The sequence below is a fragment of the Pogona vitticeps genome, chromosome 1, assembly GCF_051106095.1.
Source record: "Pogona vitticeps strain Pit_001003342236 chromosome 1, PviZW2.1, whole genome shotgun sequence".
Taxonomy (NCBI): Eukaryota; Metazoa; Chordata; class Lepidosauria; order Squamata; family Agamidae; genus Pogona; species Pogona vitticeps.
Window position 1 is genome coordinate 308,509,998 of NC_135783.1, and position 22,322 is coordinate 308,532,319.

General features: G+C 38.1%; 1 protein-coding gene across 4 annotated transcripts in view; it reads left to right on the forward strand.

Moving 5' to 3' along the window:
* DPH6 (diphthamine biosynthesis 6) overlaps nucleotides 1–22,322 on the forward strand; it is a 335,370-nt gene that overhangs the window by 213,318 nt on the left and 99,730 nt on the right. For all 4 annotated transcript variants that reach the window (XM_072986316.2, XM_078391934.1, XM_020789398.3 and 1 more), the window contains one exon: nucleotides 16,912–17,154. In XM_072986316.2, coding sequence (XP_072842417.2) covers nucleotides 16,912–17,154 — 243 coding nt within the window. The remainder of the gene's footprint in view (nucleotides 1–16,911; nucleotides 17,155–22,322) is intronic.

Consider the following 22,322-nt stretch of genomic DNA (forward strand, 5'->3'; position numbering starts at 1 on the left):
AGCTCTCATTTCTTTATCTAAGTGACACTTCTTCCTCTTTCATAGTGAGTACTTCTTCAGAATGTGGTTGTGATTATCAGATTCTCCCGGCTATTAACTTTCTCTTAAAACCCTTCCTTATCAGTTAGAGTCTGCCTTAACTCTTCTGCTATAAATTCTACCTAATATTGGTTGTGAAGTCTTCAGAACTGGAGACATTAATCTAGTATGTTGGTCACCTCCCTGCTCATTTCTGTGGTGCCTTAAAACTTAAGAGCCAATATCCCAGTGTAAGAAGAGGGCTAAATTGCTGTCTGTAATTTCCATAGCTATAGGTCACTTCCATCTTTCTCTCTAGCAGTCCCTCCCCCCTTTTCTTGCAATATGTTTCAGGAACTTTATACAAAGCCTGCCCTAGGATTTGTTTGCATCTACCCGTCAAATCTCATATATTTGTTTCCAGCTGGTGTTTCTAACCTGTCTAGAGCCTTTGGTGTAAGATTTCTCTATTCTCATTTATGTTAATAACACTCTGCAACTTAGGGCGCTCTGTGGATTTCATTAGTATGCTGTTAATCCTGCTTTCCATTGCATTAATGAAGATGTTAAACAAAATCAGACATAGCATCAATCCCTAAGGCATCCTACTAAACTCCTGTCCCAAGTTAATATGTTGGGATATTTTCATTTAAACTTCTTGCATTCCCCTGGCAAGTTAAAAAAAAAGTTTACATCGATGCTGATTTAAATTATTTTCTTCAGTGGTGGAATTATATACTATTAGAATACAGAAGCTTCTGCATTTCTTCAACTCATTAGTTCCAGAATTATATCATAATTTGCTGTCAAGCCTGACTAGCCCACTATGTTCTGTATAATACTGGGTGAACACTGAATTTTTCATCCCTTGACATAATTGGTTCTTTTCCTTTTGATTTTGTTTGTTTGTGGTTTGTTTGTTTGTTTGTTTGTTTAAGGACATGCATGCTTATTCATTTGGACTGAATCTTTAGCTGATGCTTATTTTCATTTTGTACACATCTCAGAACTTTAATACATACAGTCATGGATACACAGATAAATCCTAATTAGCTGTTAGAACATTAGATAGTTCTGTTTAACTGTTTTAATTAGTCCTTTGCTGATTAAAATTAGGTTGCTTAGTAAGTGAAAGGATCAATAATATTGCTTTATTTGAAGATGAGTGATGACATAATAACTTCTTGTAGTCTTGCTGTATATTCCTACATTCTTATGAGTTGGTAGGTGAGCGAGAGGTTCAGTACATTCCATCTGAAGCTAGTAACTTCATGTTGTGTGCAAATGTACGCATTATAACTTTCATGACCCCTTTTTTGTTTTAAGTTCAAGCAAGTACAGCTTTATAATAGGCCCTGTGGAGTGACGTTATAGCAAAATCACAGGAAGGTTTGACCCCTTTCTTGCTGGTTGTCTCTCAGCTATAAATCTAAATATAAGTTCTAAAGTAAGACAAAAACACCTATAGAACATGGAGGGAGTGGCTGTAGAGAGGAAGTGGAAATTGTGAAACAGTTGGCAGAGGAAAATGTTAAGTTCCCCATCTCGCATGACAATGTTTCTCTTCAAATTACCTTCTTGAAAACATGGCTAGTAGGTTTCATATCTGGGTAACAGGCAGTTCGGCTATCAGAGTGGATTCAGAAAATCACCCTGTTGACATTTTTTTTTTTAAAAAAAAGCAAAGATCCCCAAGAAACTGGGTGGTAAGTATATCTGGAGTTGAAACATGAAGGGGTTGCATGACCCTTCATAGCTATGTTATGCATAGCCGCCTAGAGTGGTCGAAATGACTAGATAGGCGGGGTATAAATACAATAAATAAATAAATAAATAAATACTAAATAAATAAATAAAAATATGTTAGATTGGTCAGGTTTGTTGTCAGATATAGCATGATTTGCCTACAGTGGACCCTCTACTTACGGAATTAATCCGTATTGGAACGGTGGCTGCAGGTCAAAAAGTCTGTAGGTCGAGTCTCCATTGACTACAATGCGTTGAAAACTGATTAATCCGTAACTGGACGTTTTTGTTCCATTTTTTTTCCATTTTGGCTTTTTAATGGTCTGTAAGTCAATTCTCCAGCTGCAAGTCGAATCTAAATTTTGCAGCCAGAGAAGTCTGTAACTCCAAAAGTCTGTAAGTCGAGCCGTCTGTAAGTCGAGGGTCCACTGTATTTGTGTTGCCCTCAACACACACAGAGCTCTGGTTGAATCGAATGCCATCAACACACGTACCGCTTTCTAGATTCTTGCATATCAGTAGAACTGTTGAAATTATATATGTGTATATAGTGAGCAGGGGTGGGTAGTGGGAAAGCAAAACTGAGCTAGCAAGCCAAGACTTCATCTTCCAATTAAACTTTGTGAATGTATAAACTGAAAATGACATTGCAGTCTCTTCAGAAAAGATTGTCTTGACTCACATATGTAGTTTGTAAGTATATTAGAATCAAATAAATAGTGTAAAAAACACAAGTAGACTCTGGCAGGTTTCCTGACAAAAATTTGACACCCCTCCCCATTGAATTGACTTCAGACTTACAAGTGGTGCCCCACTTGACGACAATAATCTGTTCCAGCAAAATCGCTGTAGAGCAAAATTGTCGTCAAGCGGGGGGAAAAGCCATTGAAACGCATTAAAAACCAGTTAATGTGTTTGAATGGGTGAAATATCCAATCGTCCAGCGAAGATCCTCCATAGGGTGGCCATTTTCTGGTGCCTGTAAAGTGAAAAAGCCATCCTAAACACAGGGGGAGCCATTTTGCACAGCGGGCAGCCATTTTGAAACCCGACGATCAGCTGTTTTTTGATCGTCGTTGAGCGAAAAATCGGTTCCTGAAGCAGGGAACTGATTATCGTCAAGCAAAAGAAGCCCTTTGAAACATCATTTTGCGATTGCAATAGCGATCGCAAAAACATCGTCGTGAAGTGATTTCATTGTATAACAAGGTAATCGTCAAGCAGGCCACCACTGTATTTGAATAATGTTGATGTATGGCGTGAACACCAATACTGAGTCCAGCAAATTTTAAAATGGGGGCACATCAAGAATCACTTCCACTTGTTCTGTGTTTACCTTAATATTCTCATCAGAGGGCTTTCTTGGGGTGCTTCTGCTGAAAAGTATGAGGCAAGTGGTGGCTGTATTGAAAGCCCTCTCAGTTGGCTCACCATTAAGTATTGTAACAAAAGAAGTGCCATTGCAGAGATTTTGGTTAAGATAGTTTATTTTAGTTTATTTCAACATGGTGAAACAACCTGTGAAGGATTTTCTAGCACCTGTGAAAGGTCTCAGCTCCAGGTCTTAACCAAGACACCAAAGGTTTATTTTTTTAAAAACTTAATTATGGAGAGCAAGATACACAATCCATCCAGTATGACAATATTTGGTAGTTCCTTTACATTGTAAACAGTCCTTGAGACTGATAAAATCTCTCTGAGGTTGGCCCAAAAAAGCTTTGCTGTCTTGTGAGGATGAGAAAAATATTTGCATTTTCTTATTTATTGTTCTTTGTCAACCAAGTCAGATTTACATCGTGATTTCCTATACGTGGACTGCTTTTCTCAAGGAAGCTCACCTATTACCTATGGTGACATTTTTTATATATACCAAGTAAGAAGCCTTTTCATTTTGCCAGGCTTTTGAAAAAGCAGAAAAATTTCAACTTCATATTTTGTGTGCTTATGCATTGTTTTTCTTGTGGTACATTCTTTTAACTCTAACTTTGTAGGCCACTATCAAAATTCAGGAAAAGCTGGGGGTGCTGTTGTTGTGGAAAAAACAACTCAACACTCTGTGTAGCTTCTGCCTTCAAAAGAATAGGGGATGAATGATGAAGGGATTTCAGGAGGGCTTAGGATCTAAAACAAGAAAAATGATTTAAAGAAGGGTGAGCGAGAGATTACTTGCCTGTGTAGAGATGGATAAGTTGGTGTTCATCTTGCAGTGCAAGATGAACACCAACCAGAAACCCTAGACCTTTTTAAGGAAGTGGAAGGGCAATGAGAATTCTGGAGAACAGGTTTTGTACAAAAGACAAGCACAAACTTAAAGCTCAGAGGAAACTATTGTATTTGGATAGTTATAGACTCACTTGAACATGCTACAGAAGAATGAAGTGGTTCTGGAAAGGTGATTGCCATGTGTGTACCTGGAACAAAAGAGATGCACTGTGTTAATGGGTTTAACTGTTACAGAGTACAGTACTAATTACTGCCTATAGCTGCCCAGGGTCAATTCACTAGGTAGTACCGTGAGGCTTGATTAGAACAGGAAATCAAGGAGGTATGTGTGACTGCTCCATATGCAACCTGAGGTGCATGTGGGAACCACACCCTTATCCATCTGCGTCAAAGAGTTTTCGGCAGAAAATGTTGAACACATTGTGTTTTGCTTTCTGTAGTCAAGCCTCAGCTCATCTTAACGTTCTCAGACAAAATGGAATCTTTTGCAATCCCAGATGTTGAGGATAAAAGGGCAGACAGATGTTGCCATCCTTGGAACAGGGAAGGGCAGAATCACCAAAGCTGTCAGAACTTTTCAAATCCCCAAAACCATGGTCTAGAGGACCAGGAAAATATTAAGTCCCTAATCAAAAATAAGTTGTCAACGATTATTTTTGTCTTTGTGAATTATCTTTTTCAATGGAAGCCACTTGTTAGCAGTTAGTGAAAAGGTAATATCCTTGTTTTCTAAAGAAATTTCTATTCATTGTTGTAGGTTTTTCAGGCTGTTTGGGCATGTTCTGGAAGTTTTTCTTCCTAACGTTTCGCCAGTCTCTGTGGCCAGCATCTCTGGCCGGCATTCGAGAATACAAATTTCTGTTCATTTAATAGGAGGAATGCAAGAAAAATTATACTATCTCTTTCCTAGATTTAAAGCACAGAACCTGCATGTGTTATAGATATCTGTCTGCCTGTGCGGCCAAAATAACACACTGTGACCAAATGGATTCACTTATTTTTAAATTATTCATGATGCATAAATTGGTTCAGCAGAAACTTTCTGAAAACTCTTTTTGCCCTAGAAAGTTCAATAAAAAGATTCCACATTACCAAATGCAATTTCACTGTCATTAGCTAAATACAAGGGACATAGGAAAAAGGAATTATCATATATTAAATTAAAGTCTCACCACCTTAAAGCTGTAATCCCATTGGAAAAGATAATTTCTATCTAACTTAATCAGCAAGAAGTCTTTATTGCCTGACATTTTAATTGATTTAAACCTTCTCTATGGTCAGAGGTGTACATGGTTGACCAGAGGCAGCCAATTAGCGCATTGTCAGTTGTGGTTATTTACCTTGATTGAATATAATGGTAGGTTATATGACTTGGAAGGGGCAGTGGTTGCTACTGAATCTTACATGAACTTTAACCTCTTAAAGGTTAAAGTTTCCCAGATTTAAAGGGCACCAGTCACTCAGATATGAGAGTGCATTCAGTACAAAGGTTAGAGTCCATTCCTTATTGCCTCTGTTATTTTACAGACAGATGAACAGCTCCTTTTGGGAAAATAATATATACAAATTTGGAACATACTTCTAAGGAGAATGCATTTTTAATAGTAGTGGAGGACATTTAAATTTTTTAGTTCATTTTAGTATTATTAAATTCCGTTTCTCATGCCATGGTATTATTTGCCAAGTGTAGGACAGAGTCACTTTAACTGTAACTGATACATTTAAAAGACAGAATACTGCTGCATTGTTACACTGGCAAAAGTGCAATAATATAACTTGCAGCAGCAAATTGCTGCTTATTAATAAGTTCTGGCCATGTACAGAGCAAATGAGGAATCCAAGGAGGAACCCATTCATTAAAAGCAGTTTGCTGCTGTGATTTATACAATTGCCCTTTTGCCATTATAACTACACAACAGTAGTTTGGCCCGTAGACAGCTTTTGTCAAGCGATATAGCACTGTTACAAAAAGGAATTTGCAAGGTCAGAGTTGTAGCTCTTAGAAAATAGCATGCAGGCCAAGCACTGTTGCGTAGTTATGTCTCAGAAAACAAATGACATAATTTGCAGTAGCTTCTTGGTAGCAATTAATGAATACCCCAATTGGACTTTTGGGCACAGGCACCCACACCTACTGGCTTGGTGCATGCTTGAAAACCTGAGTGGAGCTTGTTAATTGCTAATGAGAAGCTGCTGCATGGTACGCTATTTGCCTTTGACAAGCAGAACTAAGCAACGGGATTTTGGTCACTGTTAGATATGACTGAGAAAACGAAAAAGTTATATACAATTAAGGGTGCTTATGTGTCACTGCTTCTCATTCCTCATTTGCTAGAGTATGAACATCATCATGGCCATTCTGACATTTAGTGCAGCAACTCTCAGGAGTGATAATGTATTGCATCCAACCTATCTCCAAAACTCTTCATCAGATATATCCTTCCTGAACTCATCTCGTTTATCTTGAACAGTCAGCTACAATTATCTTTGTTTTTATTTTCAAATTACATGTCCAGTGTACTCTAGCTCTCTACATTTTGCTTGTTTTTTGATTTTTTGGTCTTCATTCAGTCACTCTTGTAATGTTTTACTGGTAAACACATATGATCCAAGATTCTTGGCATTCTGAGCTAAATCCTCACTTCAGACATTTTTACCTATTTTCTACTGGTATCAAAGTCCATAATTTCACACCATACAGCAGAACACAAGAATACAGAAAAATGGACAGTGCTTATTCTCAAAAGCACTATTATTGTTATTGCTGCTGCTGTTGTTGCTTATTGATTCTTCACCTTGAAGAAGCTGCACTGGCCATTGTCTAATTTTAATTCCAGTACATGAAGAGGTTCTACTCTTCATTCCATTGCATTTGTCAACATTCTCCGTTTTTTCATTCTTCGTCTTTCTTAGGCTGCTTGCTTTCTGCTGATTATTGTTGACTTCAGTTTCTCAACATTTATTTTTAAGCCATATTTGTTACTTTACTTCATTGACTTTGTTCATGAGCCACCAGCAGTAAGTAATGTAGAACACAGAGGCAGGTGTGTTGACTATAAATAAAATGCAAATTCTGTAACAGGGTGATACCTTTATTGGGCCAGCTTTTTTTAAAAAAAGACAGATATTTTCCACATTTCGTTTTATACATCATATTAACATCTAATTCTGCACATATGGTAGGGCGTGACCCATGGAGGTTCACTATGAAGCAAGAATGCTACTGCTTCTTTTATTTCCCATCAATGACAACAAAAGTTATTTAATGGCTAAAAGCTATTGTACCAAATTGCCCTGTACTTTCCAATATGGTAAGGTGTTGCAAGGAACTGACCTATGACTTTAAAGTCAAGGAACTGGTTTTGTTGAATTTAGCTTTGCCCTGACACCTAGGAAGCAGTTGCACTGGGTCTTATTCTTCAATGGGAGTGCATATAGTTGATCTGTGCATAGTGTGCTTTGTGTAAATATATCCAGATTTGGAAAAATTACTTCTAACCCAGCCTACTTTGCTTTGTCCACATCCCATGTTCTCTGCCCTTGCCATTGATAGAAGGCAACTCCCTCCATTTCTCAAGACTCTTTTCTCATTTGAGGAAATGTTCCCCTCTCTCACCCTCTCTGCAGCTTGGCAGTGGTCTAGGTTTCTGGTGCTTCTTCTATCCTCCTTTAAGCACCTGTAATTATACCAAGACCCCTCTCGAGGGTTACGCCCTCTCGGGAGTTCCCCTGTCCCACAGCATCCAGCAGGACCTCTGTCTGTGTCTTACTATCTCACACTTTCCTACTCTTAGGAAACTAACCACCATCTCCATGTCACACATCTCCTTAGGGCCTTAGCTGGGGCTAGATGGCTTGCTGTGGATGCTTTTGCCAATGTCTCACTCACACTCTGACACTATTAACTGTGCAAATGCACCCCAGCCCCTGCAGAGACCTGGGCATCCAGGTTCAAGGATGAATCCAAGAGCACATCCATGCTGCAAACCTGTGTTTCTGAAGGGAAATTTAACCCGATCCAGCATAAGCTGAATCCCTATTCGCTGATCTCCTTTCTGATTGACCAGACATCTGGTGAGGATGTGAGAGAGCCTTCTTTGTTGTTGCTCCAAAAACCTTTCTCTTCAGGCAGGTTGTTTCTCCAGTTAGAGGCTGCCTATTAAGGACATAGTTTTTTGTTTTTTCAGTGCGTTTTTAAAAAAATGTTTTAAACTGTTTTTATGTATCAGTTTTTAATATAATGCTAGTTTTAATTGTTTCTTAATAGTGTCATAAATTATTGTAAATTTTTAGTTTTTTATATTGGCTGTTTTAATATTGTAGGCTTTGGTTATTGTGGGTTTTCTAGGCTGTTTGGCCATGTTCTTAAGGTTTTTCTTCCTAACGTTTCGCCAGTCTCTGTGGCCGGCATCTTCAGAGGACAGGAGTCAGAACTCTGTGCTCTGTTGCAGTTTGTTGGATAGTTGAGTACTGTATTTATAGCTTTAGGAACAGCTTTTGTCCTTTTCAGGAGATTGGGTGATTATGGTGATCAGCGTGTTTTTGTTGTGGGTGTATTGTTGTGGAAACAAACAGGTAGCCGGTGCAAGGCAGCCAGAGTGGGGGAGATATGTTGATGTTTTCACCCCAGTAAGAAATCTGGCTGCAACATTCTGCACCATTTCAAGCTTCTGCCTCAATCTCAAAGGTAGCCCTACATAGAGTGCATTTCAGTAGTCTAATCTCGAGACTATAAGCACATGGGCCAGAGCGGTAAAGGCCCTGACATCAAAATAGGGACACAGCTGGGTGATCCGCCAAAGATAGAAGTAGGCAGTGTGGACCACTGATGCTACTTGTGTTTCCATGTAGTATACTTTATTTCGGTCAAAGACCAGTAAAACCAAATCAATATAAAATAGACGCGAAGCCCCACACCCCCTGATGACCTGACCCAGCGGCCTCATGTAAATATTAAACAGCATTGGGGAGATAATTGAGCCCTGCGGAACCCCACAATTGAGATTCCATGGAGCCGATACACTGTCACCAAGCTGTACTCTCTGAGGATGGTCCTCCAAGAAGGATCAGAGCCAGGTTAACACCAGACCACCAATTCCCAGCTCACAGAGGATACCGTGGTCAACAGTATCAAAGGCGGCTGAGATATCGAGAAGGACCAACAGAGATGTTTTGCCCCTGTCAGCCTCCCTCAGGAGGTCATCAAACAGGGTGACCAATGCCATTTCCATACCGTGGCACAGCCTAACAACCTTTAGAGTGTTTTTATCACTCGTTCGTTTAGTTGCTAGGTCATGTCCAACTCTTCATGACCCCCATGGACCAGACCACAGCAGGCCCTCCTGTCTTCCCCTGCCTCCCGGAGCTGGGTCAAATTCATGTTGGTAGCTTTGATGACACTGTCCAACCATCTCGTCCTCTGTCGTCCCCTTCTCCTCTTGCCCTCACACTTTCCCAACATCAGGGTTTTTTCCAGGGAGTCTTCTCTTCTCATGAGATGGCCAAAGCACAGGAGCCTCAGCTTCAGGATCTGTCCTTCCAGTGAGTACTCAGGGTTGTTTTCCTTCAAAATGGATAGGTTTGTTCTCTTTGCAGTCCAGGGGACTCTCAAGAGCCTCCTCCAGCACCACAATACAAAAGCATCAGTTCTTCGGTGGTCAGCCTTCTTTATGGTCCAGCTCTCACTTCCATACATCACGACAGGAAAAAACATAGCTTTGACTATTTGGACCTATGACGGCAAGGTGATACGTCTGCTTTTTAAGATGTTGTATAGGTTTGTCATCACTTTCCTCCAAAGAAGCAGTCATCTTTTAATTTCGTGGCTGCTGTCACCATCTGCAGTGATCATGGAGCCCAAGAAAGTAAAATCTGTTACTGCCTCCATATCTTCCCCTTCAATTTCCCAGGAGGTGATGGGACCAGTGGCCATGATCTTAGTTTTTTTGATGTTGAGTTTCAGACCGTTTTTTGCACTCTCCTCTTTCACCCTCATTACAAGGTTCTTTAATTCCTCCTCACTTTCTGCCATCAGAGTGGTATTATCTGCATATCAGAGGTTGTTGATATTTCTTCCGGCAATCTTAATTCCGGTTTGGGATTCCTCCAGTCCAGCCTTCCGCATGATGTATTCTGCATATAAATTAAATAAGCTGGGGGACAATATGCAGAGTGTTTTTATAGACAATGGCTATTCCCCCCACCCCTCCACTCTACCCTGGTGCTGGACTGCATAACCTGGAGGGCAGGCGAGGGTCAGGGGAACACTCCCCTTCCCCACCCATCCAAGTTCTCAATATATGCTAAGGATTTAAGTGGGTTCTGTTAAGTAGAAGGAGGTTGTGTGGGAACTATTGTATCACCTGCCCAGTTCATCCATGCATTCCACAGATCCGTCAGAATTTCAGCAAGAAAGCTAGTCATGCAAAGTGGTAAATCCTTCAGAACCTCCCTCATTTATGAGAACAATCATTAGGGAGTCTTCAAAGCAAACTAGTACTCAGAAGGATGATTGCTGGTCAGCAGGATGGTAGCAAAATTCTTATTCTGTCTGTCTTTTCCAACAATAAGATATAATACTCCAGACTGACAGTCATCTGAAAAGAAAGAGAATTCCAGGGATGTGTTTACACAACTCTCAAGGCAACTCCTAAACAAGTACATGTAAAGATACAGCTAGAAAAAAAATATCATTGTATCCCATCTCTCCTCCCAGGTCTAAGTGAGAAGATAACAAGCCCCGGCTTACATTGTTTAGAAGCCTCAGAATAGAGCCCAGAAAGAGAACTCAGGAGATGCTGGTTCACATCTCTGCTCAGATTTGAAACTGACTAGATGACATGGGATTCATTTCCTCTCTACTGATCCACCTCACCAGTGGTTATGAAGATAAAAGGTCATTAGTATAGAGCAGTTTAAGTTCTGCGGAGGTTGGGTTGGATACGTCATTAATTACTTAATTGTGCAGACTTTGGAAATCTATGACTGTTTATACTTGGTGTTATATGTAGTTTATGTTAGAATAAAGAAAGGCTCTTGCATAAGGCCATTTTTAAAATGGTTTCTCTGCTAAATGAAGCCAGTTTTGAGTTGGCCTTGTGCCCTATTTTGAAGGTCACACCAAAGACTACTTTCGGTCCATATTTCTTACTCCTGCTCCAATGTGTGCATTTTCCCACCTAATCTACTAAACTGTACATCTTCCATTACCTGTAACTACTGTTTTAGAAATCAATACAAAATTATACAGTTATATTAGAACTGAAGGTAGTTACTTCAGAACTGGAGTGAAAGGCTTTGCCAAATTCTTCAAAGTAATCAGATTTGTTTTGACTTTAAAAAAATAATAATAATAACTATGTGGGTTAATTTTACCAGAAGTATCCCGGAGACTTTTAAAACTGTGTTATCTTGGTACATATTTCAAAACACTGACAGATATTTTATCAGCAATTAGTATTCATATTATGTCTCAAACAATCTGTTCAAGAATAGGGGAAATGAACTGGTTGAACAGCTCTTTCCATCTGATAATTAATGTTTGATAGTGGGGGTGATGTGAGCATGTAAAATTGAGGTCAAACAGGAAGTTGCTTCTTAGTGGAATAATATAAATGACCTGCAGTACAGCTTTGCCTTGTCTACTGATTTAACTTTTGAATAAAAGCCATCTTAAGAAATAAAATGTCATCCCCCTAAATAATTTCTTTCTGGATTTGTTGCTCATCTTGTCAATATGCCACTAGATAGCTGGCTGGACTCCCTAATTCTGTGGCACATATTTTTAAATAGCACATATCTCCTCCCCACAGACAAAGAACATTTGTTCTTTTTAACAAAAATAATAATTACATCTTTTTTCTTCCAAATTTTGGTTATATATAGCATGGCAAAACAATATTTTAGACATCTTAAATAGTTTAAAAATATAGTTGACAAATGTCAGTTCATCTATTATATTTTTCCCTTCATCCTCCTCCCCCTCTTCAGCTGCTAATCACAGAATTTGATTGCCAAATAGTTTAATATGCTCTTCCAATAGTTACATGTGTGAGTCTTCTGTGAAATACAGGCAGTTTTATAAGGACAGATTTGAAGTTGCATATGGGTTTGTGACATGGTTTGATTGCCATGTCTTTGAATGCATTGGGTTGTGTGTGTTTTTCTTTTAAATTGCACACACAGATTATTCTGCAATTTTTCCTAAAGGATTAATGCCAAGTTACTTTATATTATTGTAAGATTCCAACATTTTAATCTCTTACTTCAGATGAAGATTGGGGTGAGGATTCTCAGGTGAAGATTTTCCATTTTTGAATGTCCTTTGTTCTTTGACCTTCTGTTTTGCTTTTGCTTTTGTTGGATCCTTCAATTCTATGACTGATTTTATTGTTTGTATTTCTTGTTGCCAATTTTCAATATGCCTAATATTTCAAGGAGCTGTTTTATTTTGTTTTGTTTTTGTTTCTTGTTTTGTGGTTGTGTTTTATTATAGCTAGCTGCCTGAAACTCACCATAAAAAGCAGGCTATGGTGGGTAATGTGTAGATGCTATGCAAACAAGCCATCCTGTGTTTCTTCTCCCACTTTCTACCAACAGTCAAGAGCACCATATGAAGCACATTGCGATGATTTCGCCATCCACTTGTAGGACTGAGACAATCATAAAATGATTGCCTACAATCACTTAGTATTAGATATTGATAAATATAGGACAGAAAGCAAATTACAGACACATCAGTCTCACATTTGTGTAAAGCTGGTATTCAAGCATGCATACACCTTGCTGCCACCTCCTCTCCTCCAAGACTAACTCAGGTATGGGGTTTTTGTTTGTTTGTTTGTTTGTTTGTTTGCTTTTTTAACTACACAGCCCAATAGAAAGTTCCACTGATTTCAACATCCATGGTAATGCTTAAATCAAGTATTCGGCCTGTGGATTTTCTCTGTAAAGAGGCAACAGTTAAGTCTCCAAGTCCGATGTGGCAAATGTTTCATTTTGTAATTCGTATGAGGTACAGTGTTATAACCTGTCTAGGTGTGTGCATAATCCCATTTTTTGTCTTCATATTTGGCTGCTAGTATGATCTCTGTGAGGTTTGCATATGTCATAGCTATTTTGGAGTATACTTTGGTACAGCATGGAAATGTCAAATATCCTACCAAAGTATCTTTGGCTGTTTGTGTCACATTCTAACCAACTCCTTCCCCATGCTCAAGTATCCTACCTAAGCATTTTTGGGCACACTTAGAATTCTGTTTTGAGGCCCACATACAATTTTTTTTTTACTAATAGTGATCATGCTCTCTTAGACTAGGTACGTAACAAATAGCTTTCTAAATTATGTAGGACTACTATAATCGTTGTAGTGCCATGCAATTGAGCTTCTGTCATTTGTATTTCATAAAGTGATGATCATGTGAGCATTGTGTTTGTGATCTACTGTAATTGTCTTCTGCTGAATCTGCAGCCCTCACTTCCAGTAGCCTCCGATGTCAGGATGTGCAAGTTTGTGTATAGAGAGTGCTAAAATAATAAAAGGGGGGAGGGATATCGAAAAAGCAGTCCTGAGAATGCAAGTGCTTTTAAAATTGAGACTTGAACAAAAGTTTACTATTTCAAAACAATTAGCCAATTCTGAGCAAGGTCACTGTACCATAACATCCTGACAGTTGAACATGTTTATGTTACAATTTGTAAATATGGAGGTGGTGTTTGCAGATCCCAGTCTTTATAACTTGTACCCTTTGCACCTGCATCTTTGCAGTTCCAGAACCTTGGTGCTACAATATTCTGGTGTTCCAGGACTCTGGTGTGACAAAGCTTTATCTCTCCAAGCTCTGCAAAATTTTAGTTAAAACAATAACATCATCATCATCCTAGAGGCAGCTTGAGAGATACTGTACTAAGTTATAAACCTCTGGAGTTACAGTAGGTACAGCAACAATTGAGATTCCTATTGAAAAAAAGTCTTGGAGCACCAGGCCCCTGTAAAAGATGTTATTTACAGATTGCGAAGTGGTGTGGAAATCAGAAAGAATTATAATTATAGGGAAATAAGAGAATGCATTTACTTACCATATCATCACAGCTTCATGCCACTTTGGGCATCAGGTATCAAAGAGCAACTGTCATCATGGATCATAGAAGTGTACAGTAATTTGTATTTTTAGAAGTGTACTGTAATTTGGATTGAATTTTGACTTAAATATTCACCTGCAACTTAAGTTTAGTTTTCATATTTTTGTGTCTGTGCATTCAGTTTTTTATAGCTGTAAGACTTTTACATTTTTGTGCTGATGGAGAATAGAAACAATGCAGATAAATAAACTTGAAAGATGAATAGGAATAAGACAAAGCCAGAAATAAAGAATTTTCCCATCAATGTGAAAGTGTATGCGGAATTATTTAAAGAAAAAAAGTGATTAGATTGAAAGATTGGTTGTACAAAATGAGATCAATAGAGCAAATGAAACAAATTCTTCAGAGTAAGAATATCTCATGGTTGAACTATATACAATTAGAAAGATGGACTAATGAATGGGTAAAGAAATATAACAAAGGTAGCGAATACACGAAGTACAAACAATTTCTATTATCATATGAAGACATTCAGATGACTGATTCAATAAAGGGCACGGTGAGTAAAAATTTACGGATTCCTGCTCAGTTTTGAAGAAGAAGAAAGTGATAAAGAAGGAGTGAAGCTAGTGTGGGAACAAGACTTTGGAAAAAAGGATAAACGAGGAAGAATGGAGGAAGATGTGGAATATGAGGGTTTTAAGATTTATGTCAGTGAGAATAAGGGAAAAAATTTAAACTATGTCTAAGATGGTATTTAACACCAACAAAATTAAATAAAATTAATGCTAGTTATCTGAATGTTGGAAATGTGAGAAGGAAATTGGTACATACTTTCATATGTGGTGGGAATGTGAAAAAGTACAAAGATTTTGGAAACAAATTTTTAAAGAATTAAATTATATATGTGGAACACATAGAACTGAATTCTGAGATCGCTTTGTTATCAATATTTGAGAATGTGGAATATGATAAAATGATTATAGAATTGATAACTAATTTATTAACAGCAGCGAGATTAATAATAGCTAGGCAATGGAAATCAAAATCTGAATGTCAAATGGATGAATGGTATAATAAAATATGGAATATAGCTATAAATGATAAATTAATTTGTAATCTAAAGGTTGAGAAAGGAGTGTTGAAAAAGGATATTTTTTATGAAATATGGGGCAGATTCTTGGAATATGTATTAACAAGAGGAAAGGGGAAAGCTCCAAATCAAGAATCAATGCAGTTCTGGAGAAGAGAACAATAAAAGAGGAAGAATATAGATGGAGGAAGAAGATTATTGCAAGAGGTCACATCTACGGCGGTGGGCAACACAGTTACATTGTATTTTGATTTGTGTATTTTATGTTTATGTTTTAGTTAATTTTAAAAAAAGGAATAAGACAAAGCAACTTTGAAAAAGCCCCCAGAAGCTATTCAGACATTTCCCACTGAAAATGAAGTTTTTTGGAGCTAGCTTATATGTGGAAAGGAGACTCTTGAAGTATTCCAGCTTCAGCCAATTTCGGTTTTAAAATTAAAGAAAAGTACCTTCAGTCAAACTGGAAACAAATGAATAACCACCAAAGCTAGTAAAGGTTCAAATACTATACCTTTAACTGTGTTCAGAATCATGACCACAGCTTGGAATCATTACCAAACAAAATGGAGTGCCACCATCATTTCTTCAGGTTTTATAACAACAATGTTAATATTCTGAGTAAAATTATTTATGACTTTATGTCTGTTATTCAAGGGGATTCGTGCATTACTAAGAAAAAATAGCATATATTACTTTGGTAAAAGCAATTGTCACTTCATTCCTTTTCTCCAAGGTAACACCAGTATATTAGCTTTAAAATTACATTTACAAGCACTGATCTCAGAAATCAGTGCATTCTGAATTTATGTTAACTTCTGGACTGTCTTCAGGGGCAGCCCTAGATAAAATACATTATAGTAATCATTCTTCAAGGGGAGCAGTTATGGTTGAAAGAGGCCAAATTTGGTTTCTCCAGAAAAAAGTGTATGAGATAGAACTGCTGAAACCACTGTTGGACCTCTCTTAAGCTTTCTAGATAATGCAGTAAGGGAAAAAAAACAGAGGTTATTTGCTTACCATACATAATTCATATTGATATTGTGTAAATGGAGTTTATGCAACTTGTTTAAATTAAATGTAAGATAATACATAGTTGTTTGTAAGTGCATTTTACAGTATACTTGTGTAAATGTATAGTATATTAATCATACACACAGCACTGCAAAACTTTTGAACCTTTAACACAACTGAATAAATTTATAAATATTTGTAGAATTTACCTATTTGTGCGTTAGAGAATAATTCTGGGAGGAAATAATTGTTATATGAAGTTTGTGTATCACAGTAATGATAATGAGCCTGCCATGTCTGCTTAAATTAATTATAACTATTGCTAACTAGAACATATAACGACCTACTCTCCCCTTTTCTGCCTTCCTAATTGACAGGTTGTAAACAAATTTATTTGAAATGTGACACAAAATCTTTCATTGATACCTTAGAAATGTTGTGACATTGTGAAAGGTTAAATTTACATATTTCTGGAATACCTGCTCAGTTCACTGCTGTTCAGTCTGAAAGTGATTATGCATATAGGGGCATCCATATATTAACTTTCATGTTCAAACTTATTAAAATGCTGTACTTTTTATGAGGTAACTAAATCCCTGTCAAAAATGACCTTTAACATTGGTACACTTGCTCCTTTTGTACCAAAGTTAGAAAGAGTTTCCTAATAGCTTCTCAAAAGAAATGGAGATGGACAATTCCGCCATTTTTCTTATGCCTTCTCCCTCTCCTTTCTCTTCTAGGTTGGAGATGTTCTGTACTGTGCTGGACAGATTGCATTAGTGCCATGCACTATGCAGCTTGTAAGTGCTGGTGTTGGAGCAGAAGCTGCTGTTTCCTTAAGCCACGTGGAAAAAGTCTTGAAAGCTATGAGCCCCCATGCTGAACTTAGCCATGTACTTATGGCAAACTGTTACGTAACTGACAGCAAGTATATTTCTGTCGCTCAAGCCGAATGGCAGAAGAAATTAAGAGAATATAAAAAGGTATGTGTGATAAAAAGGTATATGTAATACCAATTTTCTTTTTCTCCTCCTTTGAAAATAACAGTTTATGATTTTTCCCCCATGACTTGATGAAATATCAGAATATTCTCTCTGCATTTTGCCGTTCAAGTAAAACTGATATAATAAGGTTTGATTGAGCTGTTATGTTCTGCCTCATAAGTGGCTGTGCACAATTGAAACAGAAAATTGCCTAATAGAAAGTCATATTCATCACCAAGTTTGTCTTAATTCCCCAAAGCAGTAAGTTAAGGAAGTCTGTAAGAACAACCAGTTCCTTGTGGGAAAATGTGAAGTATTTAGTGTTGGAAATAAATGTGCCCATATCAATTTCTTGAAGAGGGCAGGTTAGTTTCTCACTTCACTGCATGAATTCTGCATTTATTTACAGAGATTATCTGCAAAATGCATGTTTTGCTGACTATATACCATTTTAGACTGAATTTTGAAGAAGCAAATCTAGCACTAAGCTTCCATGCACCGAATCTTCTTTGCTCCATCCACCTTCCACAAGCACCTGGAGTCTTCTGGAGCTTTCCCACAGAGGTTTCCATTACCTATTTTTGCAGGTGTAAGTCTTAGTTGTTTCAATGGGCTAACCTGAAGCTGATGGAACATCAAATTGGAGATTGCATGGAATGCCACAAGGCAAATAGGATTCTGGCCTGAGAATGAAGACAAAATACGATGTTCACAAAGCTAATTTTGATTTAAATTGAAATATAAAAGGTTGGGTCCAAATTGTTCTCAAATTAAACACCTCTCTTTCTGTATTATAGCTCTAGTGCCCCCCAAAAAACTTTTCTGGGGGTCTTTCAGTCCTAGGGACAAGCACTGCATTATAGGAAATTGGAGCAGAAAGGAGTCATTGGTACTTACTGTGGAAAGGAATATTGTGCAGGGGGAATTCCACTCCTGCAGCGCCTTGTAAAAAGGGTTTGGGGCAATTGCTCCTTTCCATAGGAAGACTCTTCCCTAATACTCTGTTCAAAAGACACCCATTTTCCTCCACAGGGCTTTGTCGAGAGGACGAAGGGAAGGGAAGTCTTGATTGCACAAGTGGCTGAGCTGACAGAGGAGAGAAATGAATTGCTGTTCTCTGTCTTAACTCTAGAATATTAAGGTAGACACCAATGCCTGAATTGACATTTTCAGGAAGGGAGTCTAAGGAACTCATGCAAATAGTGGTGATGAGAGATGAAATTTCAGAGGCCAGTGACAGAAAACAAATATATCATGGTCCAGATTTTATCTGTCCAAAAGTTCTTAAAGTATTGAGATACAAAATTGCAGCTTTCCTAACAAAAACATGTAACAGGTTTTGAAGATCCCTAGTATGTACCAGAGTACTGCAAATTACAAAGATGTAGCTATGTTAGTCTGTCTCAAGAAGTTGGCAAAATTTTAATGGGGGGGGGGGAAAACCACCAAAACTAAAGACAAAATATTGTGGCACTATAAAGACTAACCACTTTGTTTCATCGTGAGCTTTCATGGATCAAAATCTACATCTATAGACAACTGAAAAGTGCAACATGACACCCTTTTTTTAAAGAAAAGAGGTAGAGAATGAATCCAGGAAATTATAGATCCATTATCTTAAGGACTTTTCCAGGTGAATTGATGGAAAGGCATTAAAGATAAAATTATAGGCACATCCAAGGGCAAATAGAAAATTCCATCCCACTAACCCTTTAGAATTCTATGGGACTATCAGCAAGTACAGTCAAAGATGTAGTTGAATTTTCAAAAGCCTATTGACAAGTATTTGCTCCTCAGTGATCTGAAGTTAGGAGTGAATATTGGGATGGCCAAGTTTGCTGATAGTACTATATATATTTTTTAGAGTAGCTGAAATGAAATAGGAAACAAAGAGCTCCCAAAGTTTCTTTTCAGATTCAAGGTAATTGCAATATTGTAATGGCAAATACAATTAAGTGTGAGCATATTGTGAAAAAAAATCTCAACTTCATATATATATTCATGGATTCCACCAAGTGACTGACCAAAAAAGGTTGTGAGATTGTGGTGATTAGCTCGATAAAAGAAATGCTGCCCCAGTGTATAGTTGCTTTGAAAAAAGTAAATTTAATGTTGGGGATCATTAGGAAAGGATCAGAAACTAAAACTGCCAATATCATAAAGCCTTTATACATATCCACAGTATGATCACACATGATGTAGATTTTCAGTCACCATACCAAAAAATGATGACCATGAGCAGCATTAGGTTTGAAAATGTTCCTGGAAAGAAAAAGGCAGTTCCTGGGATGAGAAGGGCTTGTGGAGAGGTTTTAAGGGCTCTGCACCCCATTTGATTGAACATAAATTGCTCCTAGAAGCTTTCAGGAGTAGAAAATGATCTTTTACACAAACACAAGGGATAGCAAGTTCTCTAAAACAGCCTTGGAGGCTACATATGACTGACAATCTGCACTTTGCCCATCCTTTGATTAAATACAATATTAGTTTCTGATCTGGTACCAGCACTCCCATTTTCATTGGCTTACCTTAAGTCCATGTATGCTTCCCATTTTACTAATCACTTCCTATTTTCCTGGAAGACTTGTTGCTTGGTAGCATTAATCCTGGTTTTGATTTGCTGTTGCCATCAGTTGCTGTTTCATTGCCAACTTCAGACCTATCTGTCATCTATAGAAAAGAGAGGGAGCTAGACCTACAGAAAATCTCCAAATTGTTTCTTGTGTTCATATTAAGGCAGTGGGGGTTATGTAAATTTCATCATGAGTATCATACATACAGTTCAGGATTGCAAGGAGTAAACAGAATGGGAGGAGGTCAAGAATGAGCATTATAGCTGCAGGTGGAAAGACAGCCACATATCAACTTTACTTGCTGAGATACAAAAAAGGATAGTTCTTGTGCATGAATTTCCCAGAAGCCAAATCTACCCATCTTGATAGATATCTTGTCCAGGCTTTGTCTATTTTTTAGTGACTAGATCTATTAGAAATAGTAGGTCTGTTCTCTCATATTTATATAAGTACCTACCTCGCCTCCCTCCCTTTAATTGCACCAAAATAATTCATGTGCTTCTCATCTACACAACTTTCTGGAATGTAATTTCTATTGACACCCAAGGCACGCTTCTTCCTGTTGAATATAACTTTTAAGTTTCATAAACTCATTTCAGTGCTTTCACATATAATTTCTGATAGTGTGTTAAGAGGCCATCTCTCCCCTCCCAGATTATTTTCTGAGAAGGTAAACCCATCTGTGCTTCAATTTTATTTTATTTTTTAAATGCCACCTGATCATCTCTCATTTTTAATATGCTGTTACCACTTGTTTTTAGCTGTCAACTGACAATTTCCATCATTTGTATGGACCAAGCATCCACCTCTTTATTCTTGTTGATATATTTCATGGAATAATTACTGTTGCTTGATAGGATGGAGGAGAAAGCCAGTACAACAAAGCAGGCTGTTCCTTTCCATCCCACTCTCTAATCTTTTTGTGTTGCTCATCCTTGCTTGTTACTTGTAACTTCCCACTCTTTTGCCATGTAATTGTATTCTCTGTTACTTCTGCGGATCAATAAATGCAAAGAAAGTGAGTAGGCTAAATACACGTGTGTCTTCCATGTTTTTGTAAGGAACAATCAGAATACTTTCTGTAATTGCTGCTGCTGGAGAACTGCACAAATAAAATAGCAAACAAGGTATTTCCAATATTATTATGTATTTGTTCATGTTTAGTCATTAAATTGTGACCCCATGGACCAAAGCACGCCAGACCCCCCTGTCTTCCACTGCCTCCCGGAATTTGATCAAATTCATGTTGATAGCTTTGATGACACTGTCCAACCATATTGTCCTCTGTTGTCTCCTTCTCCTCTTGCCTTCACACTTTCTCAACATCAGGGTCTTTTCCAGGGAGATTTCTCATGAGATGGCCAAAGTATTGGAGCCTCAGCTTCAGGATCTGTCCTTCCAGTGAGCACTGAGAGTTGATTTCCTTTAGAATGGATAGGTTTGTTCTCCTTTCAGTCTAGGGAACTCTCAAGAGCCTCCTCCAGCACCACAATTCAAAAGCATCAATTCTTCAGTAGTCAGCCTTCTTTATGGTCCAGCTCTGACTTCCATATATTACTACTGGAAAAACCATAGCTTTGACTATGCGGACTTTGTTGGCAAGGTGATGTCTCTGCTTTTTAAGATGCTGTCTAAGTTTGTCATCGTTTTCTGCCCAAGAAGCAGGCTTTTTAAAATTTTGTGGCTGCTGTCCCCATCTGCAGTGATCATGGAGCCCAAGAAAGTAAAATCTGTCACTGCCTCCATATCTTCCCCTTCTATTTGCCAGGTGGTGATGGGACCAGTGGCCATGATCTTAGTTTTTTTGATGTTGAGCTTCAGACAATTTTTTTGTGCTCTCTTTCACCCTCATTACAAGGTTCTTTAATTCCTCCTCACTTTCTGCCATCAGAGTGGTATCATCAGCATATCTGAGGTTGTTGATATTCCTTCTGGCAATCTTAATTCCAGCTTGGGATACCTCCAGTCCTGCCTTCCACATGATGTATTCTGCATATAAGTTAAATAAGCAGGGAGACAATATACAGCCTAGTCGTACCCCTTTCCCAATTTTGAACCAATCAGTTGTTCCATATCCAGTTCTAACTGTTGCTTCCTGTCCCACATATAGGTTTCTCAGGAGATAGATAAGGTGGTCAGGCACTCCCATTTCTTTAAGGACTTGCCATAGTTCACACAGTCAAAGGCTTTTGCGTAGTCAATGAAGCAGAAGTAGATGTTTTTCTGGAATTCTCTAGCTTTCTCTATAACCAAGCCTACCTTGTAGGATTTTGAGCATAACCTTGCTAGCATGTGAAATGACTGCAATTGTACAGTAGTTGGAGCATTCTTTGGCACTGCCCTTCTTTGGGATGGGGATGTAGACTGATCTTTTCCAATCATCTGGCCACTGCTGAGTTTTCCAAACTTGCTAGCATATTGAGTCTAGCACCTTAACAGCCTCATCTTTTAAGATTTTTAATAGTTCAACTGGAATGCCATCACCTGCACTGGCCTTCTTGTTAGCCATGCTTTTCAAGGCCCATTCAATCTCCAGGATGTCTGGCTCAAGGTCAGCAACCACACTTATGACTCCAGAAAAATTGTTGAAGATGT